Source organism: Trachinotus anak, unplaced genomic scaffold (genome assembly GCF_046630095.1).
Source record: "Trachinotus anak isolate AG129_WGS33_773 ecotype Australia unplaced genomic scaffold, CSIRO_AGI_Tana_v1 ptg000021l, whole genome shotgun sequence".
Lineage (NCBI taxonomy): Eukaryota > Metazoa > Chordata > Actinopteri > Carangiformes > Carangidae > Trachinotus > Trachinotus anak.
The window spans coordinates 16,873,825-16,894,699 of NW_027273872.1; the positions used below are offsets into that span (position 1 = coordinate 16,873,825).

General features: G+C 41.6%; 1 protein-coding gene across 4 annotated transcripts; it reads left to right on the top strand.

The window, feature by feature from the left end:
• The first annotated feature begins 245 nt into the window (after nt 1–245).
• kdm3b (lysine (K)-specific demethylase 3B) lies at nt 246–20,153 on the top strand. 4 transcript variants are annotated; one of them, XM_071506617.1, is made up of 25 exons: nt 255–748; nt 5,693–5,857; nt 6,588–6,701; nt 7,044–7,149; nt 7,652–7,776; nt 7,868–7,927; nt 8,074–8,775; nt 8,885–10,076; nt 10,162–10,378; nt 10,504–10,718; nt 10,883–11,035; nt 11,242–11,349; nt 11,472–11,599; nt 11,682–11,991; nt 12,102–12,355; nt 12,908–13,180; nt 13,323–13,494; nt 13,766–13,856; nt 14,395–14,525; nt 14,657–14,776; nt 15,176–15,199; nt 17,465–17,604; nt 17,839–18,015; nt 18,107–18,241; nt 19,144–20,153. In XM_071506617.1, exons 1-25 carry the CDS (start codon nt 542–544, stop codon nt 19,222–19,224), a joined length of 5,400 nt encoding a protein of 1,799 aa, XP_071362718.1. In that variant the 5' UTR covers nt 255–541; the 3' UTR covers nt 19,225–20,153. The 4 variants fall into 4 exon arrangements, with proteins under 4 accessions (XP_071362719.1, XP_071362718.1, XP_071362717.1 ...); XM_071506616.1 differs by having other exon boundaries at nt 406–748; nt 11,679–11,991; XM_071506619.1 differs by having other exon boundaries at nt 406–748; nt 8,921–10,076; nt 11,679–11,991.
• Nucleotides 20,154–20,875: the final 722 nt, after the last annotated feature.

The window sequence follows — 20,875 nt, forward strand, 5'->3', positions numbered from 1 at the left end:
ATGCGCTATACGCAAAACATCCACTTGGCGATGTGTTTTAGTTACAAATGTTTTATTTCATTAAAGTGATTCAACTTTTTTATTTCTTTATTTCAGGCGAGGTGGTAACACTGCGGAAAATCTTGAAAAAAAAAAAACAAAGCGTCCTACAGCGTGAGCCAGCTTGGTCTGCAGACCCCCCCGCCAGAGGTCGCTGTTTCCACACACACACACACACACACTCGCTCTGTGCCTCCGCAGTGCCGTCTACGAGGAGTGCGTTTGATTGTTGCAGGGCTCAATGGCGGACAGAGCAGGATAGTCGTGTTAGCACCGAGGACAATAACATCTCGACTCCGTACATTGGTGGCGTGACTCGTGCCGCCGCTACCTGCCCGCGAGAGCCCCGGGCGAGACCAGCACACCTGCGCGCTAACGCTGAACTCAGAGCCTCCGCAGCTGTTTTCCGCTCGTCTTCCGCCGATCTTGAGTTCCCATCCCGGGCGAAGAAGTTGCACTGTTCATGGTGGCTCTCTGAAGGCAGCTAGCTTGCGAGCAAACCATGGGCGACTCTCTCGAGTTGATAGGGAAGCGTCTGATTCTGCTGCTCGACGACGGCGGGGCCGCGAATGGATCCGAGCCGGAGCGAGCCGCCTGGGCCCGGGACTGGCTCCGGGGGACGGTGCGGGCAGTGAGTGTTATCGGCCTGGCCGCCCCGGAGGTTAGCGGAGGAGAGGCGACAACAACAACCACTGCTGCAGGGCTGACGGTCAGTGTTTACATACAAACGATGCCGTGGTGCAAAGCGAAATACCCACTAATACGGTTGAGAAATGTGTGCTGGCTGTTAAGTGCGTTTTTACTCCAATGAGCTCGTATTTCACCGTCAATGTCGGTGCATTTTCCCCCGAAAACTGGCGCTAGCTCATGCATTTAATAGGTAAGTGCAAGTCGCAGGCAGTGAGGCGAAGCTAAACTCAAGGCCGGGGATTTTCTGGCCTTTGCTTTGTTCGCATTTTAGCTTTTTAACGAATTGCATTCAGACTCAGCGACGTTGATGGTTACCTCGTTGCACTTATTTACAAAACACAGACGCGTTACATCCAATAAAACGATCACGACGTTGTAATAAATCGATGTAAAGCAGCGGCGAATAACAGCATTAGCTTGCGTTAGTCTAGTTAAAGGCCTCACAAGTTCATATGAGGTTGAAGCAGGAATTTTTAAGACTTAACTTTGGGGCTCATATTGTTAAATGTTCAGACTAACACCAAATATTGCAATTCAACACAAACTTGAATGAATTAAACTAATGAGATAAGTCTAGTTTGCAGGGTTGCTACATTGTTGGGACGTTTGAGTGAGATTTGTAAAGAAAAAAAAAATGGTGTGGTGGGTGACCTACATAGAAGTACACGCTTAATAGCTAAAATGCAGATTATTAGAATGAAAAAAACTATTTAAGTTACCATGAACACTTGATTTCTATTGATTGCATTAATTCAATAAAATCACCTCTAAAATCTTAAGTACATAGGGTGAGGATTAAATGAATTTTACATGCCCACTTTGACTATTAGAACAATTAGTCTTTTTTTAAAGACAATAATAAGTGACGGTCCCTTGTGTTTTTGCAGAAATCCACTTTGACATAAACTTTAATGGGGCTAATGATTAAATATTTTTGTGTGTGAGTGAAATCAGTCCTCTGTCCTGCTGCTATTTTGAACCCTGATAAGATATAATGTTTATATAATATAATGTTTAGGTCTCTGATTCACTGGGATAAAGGTACTGTCAAAGCAGGTTCTCTCCCATATTAGTCTCCTACTCACAAAACCCATTTTCATTATAACAGATAAGTCAGAATGAAGACTATGTAGGACAACACACCTGTTCAGTAAGTTTGGAATTTATTTCATTACCATTTGAGCTTTTTTGAGGTTTTATGCCAAAGTTTATTTCTCTGATTCCCACCACCCCCCTGAATGTGACCTGATCTCAACCAATCACACAAAGGCCAATTTCCTGATGTAACAGGAGCTTGACAAATAATCAGCGTGTTAACTTGATCTGTGGGGAAAAATCCCCCCAAAAACGGTTTATCTGCTAAAACTTTTAAAGCCACTGTTGGCAGTGCAAATTGTCAGCAGAAATGTTCTAATAATAATGTAGCCATATCAATATAGTAATGTGACACTGTATCATGTGGTTTTCTTTCTTTGACGTACAAGTAAGTTTCACCACTAGTGATTTTTGATAACATCAGTGTAAAATGTTAATACCAGGACCTTGTCATGAAAAAAAAAAAAAAAATACTCCACATTTATCCTGTAGATCCAGACACACATTGTGTATCATTCCTTTTTTTTAAACTGGAGTACTGCACAAGAATAGACTGTCACACCCTTAATTAATATGGAAATATGGTATGGCAAAAATAATATCAGGATGTTTGATTTTGTCAGTATTACCCATCCCCACTTTAAGGCTATGCCACCACATAATGGTACCTCAAATCCTTCAAGTATCACCTTGATCATTTCTGCACATATCTGTGGTGCAGAAATAACTATATAATATGCATAATAAATACTCACGCAGCCAGTCAGTGCGCTGTTGTTGGTCTCTTTACTTGTCTAGACAGCTACAGAAAAGTGCGGTGACACCTGATTTCAACAACCACTTGTTGGTTAGTCCCTTCACAGGTGTGAAAGAAATCTGTGATTGATTAACTTGGATTGGATTTTGATTGGAGCGGGGCTTTTAATTTTTCACCGACCAGTCATTTAAAGCTACCTGGCATCAAAAACATGAGTCACTTAAAACTAGTGTCCTGGATAGTCTTTACTTGAAGAGTTGATTGACCTGAATTAAGAAGAAAAACAAATCTTCAATGTTGCTGTCTAGCCAGCAGATATTTTTGGGTTTTATTTGCTCAGTTTTTTTCTGTCTCTGTGTACACAGCCTTGAAATAATACAATACAATACAAATAACGATCCAGCTACTCTTGATATTAATTCACCGGCGTCATTGTTTACATTTTTCATCATAACTATATTCTACTTATGTAGAATATGTTTATATCTAAATATGTTAACTCTTCACATAGCGGTGTGTAAATTATACTAAGGACTAAGGACCCAGTTTGTGGAAATTGATCCTGCTGCAAAACTTTTTAAAATGTGAATTCTCAGTGCTGTCGGCACCATAATCTGTTCATTAAGATTGTGTTGGTGTGGATTCAGAAATCTCAGATATCTTTAAACCTCAGAAGATTAAATCTGAACCATCTGCATAGCTACGTAGACACTGGAGGTACGTGAGAGAATACTGTTTGTCTCCAAAGAGAGAGAGTCCTTTTGTGGGCAGTGGAAAGAAGGAATGAATCAGTACCTGAAGGTTCACAGCTGGCTTGATGTTATCTCAGCAAGCTTGCTCCCTGCAGAGTGTTTGAAACTTTTCAGCTGTGAGTAACCACAGAGAAATAAGTAACAACTAGTTTCAGCTTCAATTTAACTTCTCTTTCTCCCTGACAAACTCTACAGCTCTTTTTCTCTTTGAATCTAAGCAGGTGGGTAATTGGTTAGTTGGTTGCATCAGTGGTGTTAATCAATAACATTTTAAGAAATTCCCAGCCTGAGTTTAAACAAATCTGATTTGACTAGAAGCAGCAGGGGGAGTGAGGTATGTTGATAAGAGTTCTTACAGCTTGCTCTGTTACATAAAACAGCTGTCGTCAAAAGCTTAGCGGTGTCTGCAGTGTTTTAGTCCACAAAATGATAAACCTCAACTATTAACTTTAACAACTGTGACAAATGGTGCCGCGGTGTCTTCAGACAGTGTGATAAAAGTCAGTGGCACAAATCTCACACTCGGATTATCCATTGTTAATCGGTGCATACCAGTTTCATTCTGTTATTTTGGTGCAGAAAAGAGGATGCATGACTACAGAGATATATTTATAATAACTGTGAAATATTCTTACAGATTCTTTTTGGACTTCTTAGTGCCCAAACTGCTCTAGTGGGGCTTCTCAGTGGCCCGCAGATAAGCCTGTGGTTGTGCTGGGCGTCTTGTAGGTCTGATAGTGTCTATCTGTCAGTGTGGAGCTGGGAATTACTAAGAAGGCCAGTAATCCTCGCTGAACCTACCTGAGTAAATGAAGGCTTATTAAAAACAATAGCAGCTGAGACATTTGTAACAAACTGTGACTATATTGAACTTCCCAGGTGCGTGCATACCATCCTCTCAATTCAAATTAAATAACACTTACAACCAGAATACAGCTACCAAGTAACTAATAATATTTAAAAAATCATTATAACACAGCAGTTTACAAAATGAATAAATATTTTATTTGCGCAAGTCAGCAACCAAAGACTCTTACGTGTGATGCCATTATTTGAATGTTGCCTTTCTGCAGTCTGTATCTGTCATTTTAAGCAATTTAATCATCAACTTTTTTTCTTTTATTTTTTACAAAAGTAATGAAAAAGTACCTAATGATTGACAGGCACTCCTCCTTGTGATCCTTGAGGGACTGCTAATGTCATGCACATCATAGATCCATGAAACATGAAGCGTTGTCCAGCTCTGAAGTTTGATTTGTTTTAAATGTGCATCAGATAAAGTTGTATATGATCATATTGTACCAGTGCATGACCTGAACAAACTTAGCATAGATGTAGACAGATTCTGTCATACCGTCATAATGGCATGGCATGTAAAGTTTACAAACAAAAGGATGACATCAATGACACAGACTGGACATTCTTCCTTTTCTAATATTGTCATTTTAATCGACCAGTAGTATTAGTATGAAACGAATTGCCCTTTTCCTATTCATGATACCGGCTCAATGCGACTCGACTCGACTTTTTTGGTTTTCCATTGGACAAAAGTTGTGGATAGTCCCTGGTACCTGGTGCCTTTTTGTGGTATCATCTCCACCAAGCGACCAAAAGGTGCTGTGAAAACGCTGTAGACTATGGCTAGGTCAGAGAGGAGAATCATTACTGCGTCGTCATTGTGCAAAACGGGACGTTCTGAACAAATCTGCAAGCCAAGCAACTGTACATCATTCATTGTAGCCAGTTACATTTCTGCTTCTGTATTGTGCTACATCTCCAGTACGGCAACCTGCAAAACAAGGCTGGTACATCCTTACTATATCCTCCATCGTTCATATGTGCTGTGTTGAATATGTCGTCATGATAGCTTCGTGCATCATTGCTATATTAAGGGAGCCACATTGAGGGGGTACTGTCTGCAGTGGAAAAAGAAGTACCTGGTACTGAAAGAGAGTACAGTCGAGTTGAGTTGGTACCATGCGGTGGAAAAGTGCTACAAGTGCTGTCATGGTTATGAAATGCTCTCTCAGATGCGCACGTTTAACGAATTTTCAGGAGATTGTCTTATGAGATCCACTGCTGAAGTGGATGTGTCACTGTCTGCACCGACAGACAGTAGCTTATTAGTTATGTCTGTGCTTTTTTTTTTTTTTTTTTTTTCAAGAAGGCATTACGTTACCCAGAAAATGTTAGGTTGAACATATTTCCACATTGTACTGCATTTTTAAATTATTTGATTTACTAGAGCTTTCACTTAAGGAAAAGGTTGGTAAGCTCATGAGGTAGCACTCTAGTACGCTAACCTACCACTGGCCGTCTTATGTTTATGTTCTCCCTCTGTCCGTTTTTCCAACTGCAGGTATTTGTGGAGTTTGAGAATGCTTCACAGCGTTGCTCCTGGGTGCAGGTGTACGATGTAGGGGTGAAAGCTGTGTTGGTAGAAGACTCTGTTGTTTGGGCCAATCGGAGCGAAGGCACCGGGACTACTGGAGCCCCGGCACCAGCCACCGCCTGGCCTGCTCTGGTGAGTGATCAGTTGGACAGTGAATGTGATCAAACCATCTGCTTCATACATACAACTAAAGCCTTGAAACGATCAAAGCTACTTGTTGAAGTGGGGCATCAGTACAAGGCCAACCATCGCTGTCAGGTACACTCGGTCCTATTTGGTGACCATGGTTGTATTCAGTAACTTAAGCATTTATTTTAGTTTTACATCCCCCATGAAAAATCAATAATGTATCAATTTACATTTTTAGACCTTTTGCACACACATGTACAACACATGTAATCTCATATTTTAAGATGTGTTTAAGGTCAAATTTATATGTGGAAATAAATTGACAAGAAATTGGATATGATGTGCCTTTGATATAAAACTTCCAGGTCGTTGTAATTAATTTAAAAATGAAATTAGCATTTTTCTCAAAACTTTTGTGTCAGATTTTGTGCTAGACCCTGATAATGTGTACATACACCTTTCAGCTCCCAGGCCCGCCCTTCTCACCCAGACTGGGCTCACACCCGTAGTCACACCTTGTTTCTGTTTGTGCCCTGTGCAGATGGCCATTTTCCTGTGCTTGTGCTGCAGCTTATGTCTTAAGTGAGTTAATGTGTCATGTAGGTATTATGAGCAGAAGACAAAGATGTAAAAAGGTCATTTTCCTGTTGCCCTTTTGCTGCTTAATTGAGCGCAGATATTAGGTATTTCTTTACAGGGTCAAAGAATTGAATGGTTTTGTCTTTTTCCTCAGGCCTTCCGCTCCCTTGTGGATAGAGTGGGTTTAGGATCATTGGTTCCTGTGGAGTATTTTGGAAGCAAGAATTTTGAGTTCCTGCCTGATAACAAAACTGTCCAGAGGTTTGAGGTGTGTAAGTTTGTTTAACAGTGATTTTTAATCCTGCAGTAGTATTGTTAGGTGTTAAAACACTTAAAGTGCTAAATATTTATCAAAAAAATTGCTAAATCATTTTCTGGTTCAGCTTCTCAGATCTGATTTCCCCACTGTTTTCTGTTTCTTATGACTGTAAACTCTATACCTTGAGTCACTTTTGTCGATTTAAAAGTAAAATGGTGAACCAGTGAAATAATAACTATTGCAACACTGGTATTCTTTCATGTAATATTGTAATTTCACATGTTTTTGTTCCACATTATCGCTGCACAGTTAGAACACAGTTAGGACAATGTGCATTGTGTCCTTGTGCAGGTTGATAAAGACATAAGACACCCTTTACTGTTGGAGCAGCCCTCTCTGCAGACTGCCATCTCCAGATGGCATACTGACTTTGAACTGCAAGAGATCTTCAGGAAGGGTAAGACACATTCACCACTGTGTTGTTTTCATGTACTACCTCCATGTGTCTTCTGTTTGGTATTTTGTCCAAACAATGTTTCCCATATAATGTTTTTATTTTTGGCATCTGCTCAAATTAGGAGCATTGGAATTACTGTTTATGTGAAATGCTTAAACCTGGCATTTGTCATCGGAAGTAGTAAGAAAATGATATTCAACAGTGAAATCATGATACTGATGGGTTAATAACAGTGACTGCAAATCCTTGTTTCTGATATAGAAAGTGTTGTTGATAAAGCATAGTGTAGATGCAACGGAAGAAATGTTGCACAGTGCAGACATGATGATGATGCTGCTGATGCTGCTTAGCTATTTTGTGGTGATGCTTTCACTCTTGACAGAAAACTAATCGGCCCTAATTTAAACACAAGTACTAGTGTACCATCCTTTCTACATCCCCTACGTATGTTTTCAATCTGCCAGAATATAACTCATAGTCTTCTCACTGTTCTTGCCCTCAGGTTCATACACTATTCAAGGACGCAGGGTTCGTGTGTACCAGCCAGAGTTTGAGGAGTGCTGGGCCTTGGGACTGGTCTCACAGCATGACCCTATCTCACACATTATGGAGATTACATTGGATAAGGTAAATGATGCTTATGTTTTGCCCAAATGATGCCCAAATTCCAGCCATTGTGTTAAAGGATGCCACCTAAATACCACCTTTTTGGCTGTAGGGAGAAGAAAACCAGATAGTAGATCCTCGTGTGATACATGTCATGCTGGCAGAGGAGGAGGTAAGATTGTTATGTAATAAATGTAACTACACAGTGTTATTGGTTGTACCCTGCTGTATATTTTGTTAAAGTGGTTACAGTATTTTCAGCTTTAGATTTTTTAAAAATGTATTAATTGAACTACTTCTTGACATTTTCCTTTTTAGCTTGGTAAGAATGGACGGCGAAGGAAGGACAGTGAAACAATGAAGGGTGACAGTGGACGCAGACGTAGGACTGCCTCCGAAGGTGAGGATGACTTGAACTTGAAACGTTTTAAAGGAGCAGGAGATGCGGGGGCTGATGCACAAAACTGTGGCGACTCCAACAAAACCCCAGTGGAAGGGATGGGGATCTGGGTTGGAGACTCCGGCGAAAGAGTCAGCAGCACAACCAAAAACGGAAGCTCTTCAGAAGGAAGTTTTCCTCAGGGCAGAGTGTCATCCCCCAACACCAATTCCTCACTCCAAATGGACCAGTCAAATGCTACTCCTCCTCGTTATCCAGCCCACGTCAAAGAAAATGGACGTTCACTCTCCACACAAGGGGCAGCAGACTCCACCACCAACATTACTCACACCCCCACCCCTCCTCCCCTCAAACCAGCCCCCTCTCCCTTCTCCACCACATCTTTCCCTTCACTAGGCCAGATGCCAAGCCTGGTCCCTGGTGCTCCGGCCCCCAAGGCCTCCCCATCCCCCCAGCCAGACCGAGAGGAGGCCTCCCAGTCAGCCTTTTCTAAAACAGCTGCTCTTGTTTCCCCGGGCCCTGTCACCATATCTTGGTCACATGACAGTGTCCCCAATGTGGCACTTTCTGCCTCTGTGGGTTTTAGCCCTAAAGCCCCCACCTGGGGAAGCCAGACTGAGGTAAGAAAGTCAATATCATCAATAGCATCAGAACTATTATGTGATGTCACCACAGTTTCGTATCTGTCGTTAATATCATTTTACTTCACCATATTGTTTTGTTTCTCAGGGCTCTAAAACTGCCTTGGGTTTTCGTTTGCCTCAGGCTGTTCCTGCTGCTCCTGTATTTGGAGATGTTACCTCTCAGACCAATGGATCTCCTACCACTACCACAACCTCCCAGGAAGCTCCCAGGCCTTTTGGCTTTGGCTTTGGTGGAGCAAAGAATGAGACGCAATCCCAGCAAGACCAAAACTTGTTTTTCCAGTGCATGACCCAGAATTCAGGCTCTAGCCCAAGCCTAACTGCTGGTCAGACCCAATCCAAGGACACCAATTACTTCACCGCAGTGTCTGAGAGCCTGAGTAAAGAGGCCCCAAGCCTTTTCAAGCCTGCAACCTCCACTGAAGGGCTGAAAAAGCCTGAGCAGCCCAAAGTGCCTGAGACCCATCTGACGGGAAATGGTGTGCTCAATAAATCGTCACCAGCCTTCCAGGGCATGGGTAGCTCTGCAGTAGGAAGAGGCTCTGGTCTAAGTGGTCTGACTGCAGCCTCTGGAGCACTAAGTACTTCTAAGAAGAGCAGTAATAATGGAACTTCTGCGGGAGGCTTAGGACTGCAATCTGGTTTTAATGCTTCAGATAGCCACCAGAACCTTTTTCTGCAAGCCTCCAAAGAGCCTACAAATCCATTTCTGGCATATGGAGACAAAACCTCCCACACGCCTTTTGCTGGACTCAGTGGGACTGAGCCACAGACACTGGGTCCTGCTTCGGACAGCAAGCCAAACCTCTTCACTATGGCAGAGCCACCTAAGGGGATTCTGTCTTCCCCTTTCCCAGCACTGTCAGCAGCTGCTTCACCCAGCTCTTCCTCCTCTCCGTCACCAGCTTCGTCTCAGAGGCCACAGGGGGAAGGGGCTGTGACAAAGGAGGAGAAAGAGGTTGGAGAGATGCCTACATCCACCTCATGCTGCCCCATGTTTGGAAGCACTGGCCCTGGTGGAATGGAGGAAGTGCCTGTGTCCTTTGACCAGAGCCAGTCTCAGAAGTTTACCCTGGAGGAGAGAGGCCAATCGTCAAAACACGACTCTGACTCCAGCAGCAACAGTGACCTGTCAGACCTGAGTGAGAATGAGGAGGGCCCGGAGAAAGGCCAAATCCCAGGAGGGCCACTCCACCCTACCAAGGATGGGGCCATGTTGCAGAAAACTAAAGTTCAAGGGGCTTCTAAGAGCCGTCCACGTAACAAGCCTTTCAAAGGTAAGTCTTGTCCACTGTTAGGACCTTCTGATTGTTTGTGGTAACAAACTTAGCAGCCAAATTAACACCAAGTTGTTTCTTCCAGTGGGCCAGTCAGTGTTAAAAGACCAGAGCAAGGTGCGTCGTTTGAAGCAGTCTGGTGAGTCCTTTCTCCAGGATGGTTCCTGCATCAACGTGGCCCCTCACTTGCACAAGTGCCGCGAGTGCCGCCTGGAGCGTTACCGAAAATATCGGAATACAGACGAAGACAGTGATGATGACGATGACCCAAACGTAGCCTGTCGTTTCTTCCACTTCAGAAGGTGTGGATTATATGCTGGTTGTTGCAGCAGTTTGAGTATCATAAAGAGCAGTTATCAGAATAGATGATGCTATCATTACAAACTATGGTTTGTGACTGAATTAACCTTTTTTGGCCTGTGACCAGGTTGGCTTTCACTCGTAAAGGTGTGCTGCGTGTGGAAGGCTTCCTGAGTCCTCAGCAGAGTGATTCCATGGCTATGGGACTGTGGCTACCTGCACCAGCTGTCCAAGAGGGGCTTGACCTGGATACATCCAAGTACATCCTGGCCAATGTAGGAGACCAGTTCTGTCAGTTGGTCATGTCTGAGAAAGAGGCCATGATGATGGTGGAACCTCACCGTGAGTATCCAGAGACATCTCGCTGACCTCGTCTGAGCCCATGTTTTCTTCACTTTTAGTGTCTTTTCTTGTGCTTTCATTCCTGCATTTTGTCTCAACACTCAACCTGTCAAAAGTGCCAGTGTATATGATCCTGTTTCTTTTCTCTTTGTCCTGTCCTTCAGAGAAAGTGGCATGGAAACGTGCTGTGCGAGGCGTCAGAGAAATGTGTGACGTGTGTGAGACCACCCTGTTCAACATCCACTGGGTATGCCGCAAGTGTGGTTTTGGAGTGTGTCTGGACTGCTATCGACTCCGCAGGAACAGGCCAAGGGAGGGTGAGTCTTTACAGTGATATTTAGGAAACTTGAGAGCTAAGTTAATCAGTTAACTACTACTGTTACTGTGTTAACCTAACTTGTTTTCTCTTGTGTTTTATTTTTTATTCCAATAAAGGAAATGTGTTGACAAGGTTAATAATTAGTGCCGTGTTTTGAGGTTTAATGCTTTGGAAACATACAGATGAATATGTTCTTTCCTTTAGATGTAGATGAAGGTCCGGAGGATGAGGTTTTCTCTTGGTTGAAATGTGCCAAAGGTCAACCTCATGAGCCACAGAACCTCATGCCTACACAGATTATACCTGGGACAGGTAACATTATGATTGAATATAAATCCATAAATCTACTCCTCATGAGCATCAAGTGATAAACATGATCTTGTATCAGTATAATTTAAGCTGTGATGCGTGATTTTATTGCCTTTCTCTTTTAGCTCTTTACAACATAGGGGACATGGTTCATTCAGCGAGAGGCAAGTGGGGTATTAAGGCCAATTGTCCCTGTGCCAGTCGACACACCAAGCCTCTAGTGCGTCCTAGTGCTCCCAATGGGATTTCACAGGTACTGTTGTGCCACAGCATCCTTTCCATCCTTTAAGTGTTAAGTTGAAGGCTCTAACATCTGGTGGTGCTTGTCTCAGCAGTCTACAACGAGTGGTGGTGGTGGTGGTGGCGGCGGCCTTGCAGCTGCAGCTTCAGGTATTGGCACCACTCCAAAATCAGAAGGAGAAGTGTTGGCGATAAAAACAGAAACTACACAAACAGCAGCGCCATCAGACAGTGGGGGTGGGGAAAGTGTTGGCAGTACTAGTAACTCCACCAGTGGTACATCATCCCCCTGTAACCTCGCCCAGTCCTCTGCCAAGGAGTCGCGCTCATCGGGAGAGGGCAACAGCTCTGCTCTGCATTGGCTGGCAGACTTGGCCACACAGAAAGCCAAGGATGACACCAAGGGTAAGTAGGAAACGGGCAATGCAGAGTCAGTGTAATATAAGCGCATAAAAAAGTCAAAATCTATATTAAAGTTGAAGTTGCATCACTATCTTCTTGCCATCTTCCTTCAGAATCCGGTTCACTTCGCTCCATGATGAGTCGAGACAGCCGGCCTCCCTTTGGCCTGGACTCACTCAGTGCCCTGTCAAAGCCTTCTGCTTCTAGCCCTAAGCTATTTAACAGCCTGTTACTGGGCTCCAGCATGGCCCAGTCCAAACCTGAAGGGTCCAGTCTCCGGGATCTGCTCAACTCCGGACCGGGCAAACTTCCCCAGGGCCCTGGAGAGAGCGGAGTACCATTTCCCTCCGTCTTTACCTCAGCAGGCGTACGTATAAAACCTTTCTTATTCCATGTAGGTTTATGAAGAGGTATCAGTGTCCACATCTGTACTAAAAAGGCTATTGGCAAGATTAGTGTGTTAACTCGTTTTAGGCTGTGGAAGGCAGAAAAAACATTAAACATTGTATGTAAAACCAAGACTGAAAAAAAGATCAAAGAGTCTGTTTAAATCACATTTTTCACAATTTATGTCAATTTAGATATGGAAAGTATTTTTACAGTGCACAAGAGGCACATCTCTCCTACAGCCCACATATTTGGACACTGTTGTTTTAGTTGTTTTATCTTTTATTTGTGTTTATCTTACATTCTTATATTTTTACTCAATTTTATTTTGTTTTATTTTATTAACTGAATTGATGACAAATTGTGTTACTGCCACCTACTGGTGTAGTAATGAACCAAAACTTTTGATTTGAATCTGCCAAGGTGAAAAAAATTTTACTTCCAAATGTAAATATGAGGCCTTTACTTTGAATTATTCACCTTTAAGTACAAGTGCATAGCTGAGTAACAAAACTCCTCTTTTGTCTGTCAGAGTGACAAGCTGAAGAGCAGCCTCCCAAACTTCCTGGATCACATCATTGCCTCCGTAGTGGAGACCAAGAAGGCAGAAGGCCGTCGCACTGGGGCCTCTGAAGGTGGCGAACTTGGTGTATTGGGTGGCCGCAAAGATGGAGTAATGGGCCTTAGTGTATTAGAACCACATACCTCACACTCCTGGCTCTGTGACGGACGACTCCTCTGCCTACAGGATCCCAGCAACAGCAACAACTGGAAGATCTTCAGAGAGTGCTGGAAGCAGGGACAAGTAAGAACCACAATTAGAGTAACTCACTTTTTACCAAGATAATGAGCCAGATAGTTGGCTGTTGGAGAAACACGGGTTGAACTTTTATTGCATTTTCTTCTGTTGCTTGTCATCTGTCTAATCTCTTCTCCTTTGTGTCCAGCCTGTGTTGGTATCAGGTATACATAAACGTCTGAATGCTAATTTGTGGCGGCCTGAAGCCTTCAGTGAGGAGTTTGGAGACCAGGATGTAGACCTGGTCAACTGTAGAAACTGTGCTATCATCTCTGATGTGAAGGTGCGGGACTTCTGGGACGGCTTCCAGGTCATCTCAAGTGAGTGTTCAAACTGTTTTTGCTAAATGATTCGGTTACACCCAATTTGGATGGTTTGCCTACAGAAGGTATTCAACCAATAATTAGTTAAACCACTTATTGGTAAGGGTGAGTGAAACAGTTGACTTATTGAATCTCAGTTATTAATAGTTACAGAGTATATGTAAAACTATCCAATTAAAATGTTACCAATCGTTCCTCTTCTGCCAGCCACATCCATTTCTTACTGATACCAGTCAGATGGTAACCAATGGGTTTTTTGTGAATGCAGAGCGACTGCAAGACAGTGACGGCCAGCCCATGGTGTTGAAATTAAAGGATTGGCCTCCAGGTGAAGACTTCAGGGACATGATGCCCACACGGTGAGGAACCCAGGAATATGTTGTTTTTTGTGTCTGTTGTGGATTTGCTCAGCAAACAACCCACCCTCTTCATCCCCAGACAGGGTTAGATACAAATGTGCATTACATCAATTATATATGTATATAAATGGAATATACATACACAATCTACACAGTAAAATAATAAAATAAAATAAATAAATATCCCCCAACTAAAATAAGATTCACATTTTTAAATCGAATTATTTACAAGTGACCTGTCTCAGATGGATCAGCTGCATTCATTCATGGATTTTTGACCCATTAGAGGATGCTGGTGATTTGATGATTTGAATCTGTTTTTTGTGTCTTGTTAAAATGTGGGATTACTACCATATTGTGGCCATAATGCTTGTAGTATTGTTTGACAAATTCCACACAAACCTTATGAACATCATGGACCAATTATTTCACAAAAAAAAGGCATTAATAAGAGTTTAGCTTCAGGATTTTAGTTTAAAAGGTATGAAACACAGTGGCATTACTCGTTTATTTAATTCATTTCTCATACTTTATCCAGGTTTGACGATCTGATGGATAACCTCCCCTTGCCTGAGTACACAAAAAGGGACGGTCGTCTAAACCTTGCCGCCCGTCTGCCCAACTTTTTTGTGCGTCCTGACCTTGGTCCTAAAATGTACAATGCCTACGGTGAGAAGGACTGGCTGAATTTTTCCTTCCCTGTCAACTCACTTAGATGTCTCATGTCTTTCTTCACTTTCCTACATCATCTTTTGCATTTGTCATCATCTCCTCTCTCTCGCTGTCTGTCTCTCCCACAGGCTTAATCTCGACTGAAGACAGGAAGGTGGGAACCACCAACCTCCATCTGGATGTATCTGATGCCGTCAACGTCATGGTCTATGTTGGGATCCCTCAAGGAGACGTAAACCAGGATGAAGGTTAGTGAACTCAAACACACTATCTCTCCCTCTCTCTCCCTCTCTTTCTTGTTCACACACTGACATGTAACACTTGAGCCACTAAATGTTATCAAAACCACTGCTTACTTCCCAAAAGACATAATAATTTTATTATATACATTATTTATTTACAGTATTACATGCAAATTATTTGATTTTTCACACCCTATCCAAGACATTCTGTAGATAGGATATTATTCATTTGTCATCTCATTGATCTCTCCTGAACAATCTTGTAGACTATTTTCAGAGCTGTGTTCTGAACATCATAGCTTATTGTTTTAGTTGCTCCAGGCTTGATTGGCTTGGATAGGACCGTGAAAAGACCCTCCATTGGGTCTCACTCATTTACATTGTGGCAAAATTTCTCATTCACAGAGGCAGATATCTCTGGACGCAAAGGTCTGTAGACTTTCAGTTGTATCACTTGAGTAGCATGCCCTTCTTCTTGACTAACTCCCCTTCTTCACTCCTCCACCCCATCCTTTTGTTATTATCCGTGCAGTAGGGGCCAGAGCAATGGGACCCATCTGTCACTTTGTACTGGGGCATGTTTTGTACCTTGTTCTGCATTTCTATGTAAATGCCACTTTTATTTACAAATTAACTGAATTAACAGATGGTATTGAAATTATTGTTGTTGCCCTTTTTATTTTCACAATTTCTTCTTCTGGGTTGATTTCAGGTTTGGGATAAAAATATGTGTATCATTTGGGTTCAGTGCAGTAACCTGAATTTGATGAATTGACATGGAGTTCACACTCAGATCTCATACAATTACAGCCATGGGACAAGCTCTGGTCCTTACACTATGGGAGAAAAGTTTGAATGAAGGGCATCTAGAATTGGCAAACCTATTTCCTTGCAGGTTTCATCTTATTCATCACAGTGACACTGAGACACACCCAACAATATCACTGTAGACATGCTGTCGTCATACACCGGCTTCACCTTAATAGTTGAACAAATGTTAGTTAGAAGAGTCATAGTTGACCAAGATTTGATAGGTTGGGTGGTCACAGGGAAAAAATCAAACTCCAGGAAGTGGCAACACTCTGTCGCTGTCTGTCTGTCAGTCACAGACAGACAGCGTTTACACAGCTGCATTTATGGGACAGTGATGTAACATGGGACAGTGTAATGTAATCATGCTAAATGGTTAGTGATAAAATAATAAATGGGACATAGAGACGTAGTGTAACAATTTCTCTATTTTCCTAACATGCATGTGTCATAGGCTGGACAAGTCAACAACTCATGCATTATGGGAACACGCTACCTCAAATATGGAAACACACAGTAAACACAGGACGGACTGTTACAGTAATTAAATGCAGCAACTTCAAAATGTTTAATCATTTCAAGAGGATAAAGGAAGACCTGAAGAAGGCGATATGCAAACTCTGAAAAAAACTTTTGTCAACCTCAAACATGGCTTATCTTTCAAAACATGCAAGTGGCCTAACATTAGCCACTTAGCATGGCCGCTATCTCTAACGATCTCCTTGCCTGTTGTTGCGTCACATTCAGAACCATTACTGCTTTAGCTGGTGTTTTTAACAGGCGTCTCGCTTCGTGTGTACGCTTGTACAATTTATAAATAATAATGAGTGTTCCAGTAAACACACAACAGACACCGTTAATGTCTGGTACCTCTAGCTAAATGCACACACATGATTAGAAAGCAAAGAGAAACACTGGGAATAAACGGCCTTGGGCTGGTGAAAGGCAAAGATCCTCCAAGCAAATACATTGTTCATTAATGTGTTTGCTTCAGCTTACCATCTTTCTGAGTAACTTGTGAATCAGTACTTAAATGAGAGCTTAATACTATTCCAGTCAGTAGTGTTATAGTAGCTGCTCTGTACAATCAACCTTAGGCTGTGAATGTGAATGTTGTGTCAGTAAATGTGATTGTGTAGTCTGTAACTTGTCCTTTTCTTTGCCCTTGTGGTTCTCAACTGGTCCAGCCACAGGATATATATTTGTTTATAGTCACAACCCAAACGTCATTGAAAATTTGAACCGATTTCATTGATTTTCAAAAAATTATTAGTTATGTAACCTACAATGTTTTCGTACGCTAAAAATATTAGTCCTGCTGTGGCATTTTCATGTTTTGCCAAAGGCACATTTTCTTTTTTATCACAGTTCTTTGAGGGAGAAACTCACAGGACTGCTGCATGGGATGTGTGTGTCATGACAGTCACATGATGCAGCTGTAGACAGTGGTTTAATAGCAGCTCTGGTAAAAAAACTCTACTCAAGAATTAAACTGCTATGGTACTCACTCCTGCAGTCCACTTAAAATGGACCTGCGATCCATTACAAGGCCATGAGCCACCAGTTGAGAACTACAGCCCTGCGCCAACAGTATGATGGATGTACATTAATTTAGTTCATTACAAGTTATGCTATGAAAGATGGGAAATGCAACATCCAACTTACTGTCTCAGAATTGAGGCTTGATAGATTTAGTCAGTCATGTGAAATGATGAAGACAGTAGTGTTTAAGTAATGCTGAAACATCAGCAACGACAGTTCAGAAGCTAATTCATGAGGCTAATTAAATAAAGTACTATAAAATCCTGTCATCAAAGAGACAATGCTGATGACCCTTCGGTGCCCTGTATGTGTGTGTGTTGTTGTTTATTTTTGGTCCTCCAGAGGTCATGACCACCATCGAGGAGGGCGATGTGGATGAAATGACGAAGCGGAGGGTGTATGAGGGAAAGGAGAAACCTGGAGCACTCTGGCACATCTACGCTGCCAAGGACGCTGAGAAGATCAGAGAACTGCTCCGCAAGGTCAGTAGCATCTGATCTCTCAAGCTGCGCTGTCATTGGCTGAACATGTGACGTATTTTAACCTCAGACTCAGCCTTCTTTACAAAGACAGTGATTCAAATGAATGTTGCACAACCTACCTAATGTACAACTATCAGAGATTTCATCAGCTGGTTTCCAGCAATAACCAAAAATAATCATGTGGTTCAGAATAATCATCTACATTATGCCGTGGTTTATTGATATCTGTGTCAGGTGGGAGAGGAGCAGGGTCAAGAAAATCCTCCAGACCATGACCCCATTCACGACCAGAGCTGGTACCTGGACCAGACGCTCCGCCGCAGGCTCTATGAGGAATATGGCGTCCAGGGCTGGGCCATTGTACAGTTCTTAGGAGATGCTGTATTCATCCCTGCTGGAGCTCCACACCAGGTCAGACTGAGACAACCTGCTATACACACCACATCACTTATGAATGTCTGTGTTTTCTTCTCTCGCTAACACATTTCATTTCTCCTCCCAGGTGCACAACCTGTACAGCTGTATCAAAGTTGCCGAGGACTTTGTGTCTCCTGAGCACGTGAGGCACTGTTTCAGACTGACGCAGGAGTTCAGACACCTTTCCACTACTCATACAAACCACGAAGACAAGCTACAGGTTTGTGTCCTTTTCTCTCATTTAGTTTCAGTGTCACATTCCCATTCATGTAACTAGAGAATGATCTTTGTTTAGTTTTGTTTCTAAGCAGGATGCCACATGTAACTCTGTGTTCCTGATGTACAAGAGGAGTCATTAATTCAGGCTAGGTTTATTAGTTACTTAGAGTAATTAAATAAAAGTATGAACTAATGGAAATCAAGTTTATCCGATACAATTTATATCACATTGATAAAGGAATGCAGCAAATTGAAATGGCAGCATATAACTGCATGTTAGCTTATAGAAATTTTTATTTTTAAAATGTATTTTCTTCAACGATTTGAATTTATGTGTTTGGCTGAATCTTTTCTCTTAGTGAAGTGGATTTTAAAATCTTCCAGACATACTGCAGGCAAATGTGTGCCTTCAACACTTGCACGCTAGTAGCAGAGTGGTGCAAGAGAAACATCAAGTGATGGGGACAAATAGAATTGTCAGTTTCTGTAGTTAGGCAAACTTGACACAGGCACCTAAAGTCAGCATTGCTTAGATTTGTACTGTTTGTACTTATTATTTGACTGTGTGTGAGTTAAATTATAATTTTACCAGTTTTCATCAGTATTTTATAGACTAAGCTCTTGTACAGCTGTTTCTGTTAAGACAACATAAAACCTTTAAGAACTTTTGCTTCTTTTGTTAAATATAAAAATGCTGTTTTTGTAGAAAAGCTTGTCAATAGTTCTTAAGTTAAATAAAGTATTGAAAACAAATAGTGCTTTACTGAGTGAAACTCTGGTATTGTGTTTGTACCAGTATTGAAAAAGCCCTAATCAGTGTGAGGTATTATTGTTGTGATTGTTTGACAGATTGTTTCCATGTCTGTCGCTGTTTTAACAGACTTTTCCTGTCATTTTCCTCAGGTGAAGAACATCATCTATCATGCAGTGAAGGATGCCGTAGGGACACTGAAGGCCCATGAACCTAAACTAGCCCGCCCTTAGTTCCTCTCACTTAACAACCCAAGACAACCAGCCTCTGAAGACCACTCCACTACATACACACACAGTAACATTACATACCTACATACACGCGTACAAGCTGCAGAGAGTGCAGAGTACAAAGATCAAGTGTAGGTTTTTGGGGGGCAGTGAAGATTTGTTTTTGGGGAAAGAGAACATTTATTCTGGGGAGGGATTAGACTGGGAGGGGCAAATCAGTGCTTCGATGAAGGAAGTCCTTTATCGCTGTTACACAGTACGCTCAAACTTGTCTTGTTTTGTTTTTTTTTTTTTGGTTTGTTTTTTTTTTGGTTTGTTTTTTAATTAACTCTGTATTTAAGGTCAGTGTGTTTGTTCTGTTGTTCTCATTGTATATGTATGAAGTGAGAGTAAGGGAGATAAAAGCTGACGTGCCTTTGGAGCAGAGGTTCAGCTACCACATAAACGACTGACAAAATGTGAGTACTGGTTTAACTTTCCTATTTTGATGACGTTGATTTTATTTTTCTTCAATAGGAGCGAGGTTAACCTGTTTTTGTAGATTTTTTTTTGTTGTTGGAGTTTTTAAACAGCTGATTGCTTCTGCCCTCTGTGGCTGAAATGAATTTGCGAAGCAGCCAGTGAAGGGAAGCAGACCAAAGTTTTGTACTTTTAGTTTTCTTATTTCAGTTTTAGAGTAAGAAGTCTGTTCTTTTTGTACACCGCACGGTAATGATCAGAAGGACTTCATACTGTTTTTCTTTTTTTTTTTTTAAGTCATGGGTTTGGTCACCAATCTGTCCCATGAGCTGAGTGAACTAAAGACTTCCAACAACATTGTTCAAGAATCACAATTGCAGCTGAACAGAACTACTGGCCATTAACATTGTATCAATATATATATTGATCTTAGCAGTCTGTTTGATTTTTCACAATAAAGTTTACAAAAATTACTCTTTGCTTGATGTGTATTTTTACTCACCAAACATCTATGCATGTGCTGCCAGGGTATACAATTATTAAAATGTCTCAATTAGAGCTCTAACTCAGTTATTTTCAATATTAACTAATTTATTATAATTTTTTATTACATTTAAATCCTGAGGTGATGTCAGATTGCTTGTTTTGAACCAACTGTCCAATGAAGATATTCAGTTTATAATAATATAAAACAGATAAAAGAATGATGAATGACTTCAACAATCACTTGATTATTAAAAAAGCTGACAGGTTTCTGTCATCTGAATAATGGACAAATCAAGTAATTGTTTCAGCAGTAGTCTAAATGTAAATAAAAGCTTCTATTTCATGTTTTGATGGAGTTAAATATTGTGTTTCCCTCTGAAACTTAGTTATTGATGTCTTAAAATTGTGCCTTTTCATGTAGCAAGCTGGTGAGAAATTAAAATATTAATTTCCAACAAAGTTTCCTTAGGTTTTCTGCTGTTTCACCGCTGGAAGTGGCTTTTGAAATGATCCAATTTAATTGGCATGATAAAGGCTCATGTCTGTTTTGTGTGGCCTAGCTTTCTCTGAATTAGTAAGTGGACCACAGAAATGGGGCACTGGTACCTAACAAAGGAGAAGCACGAATTTTATTAGAACCAACAAATACCTGTTATTTTATATCAGGTGTTTTATAACTATACATGTTGACTGTCTTTAATAGCCACTC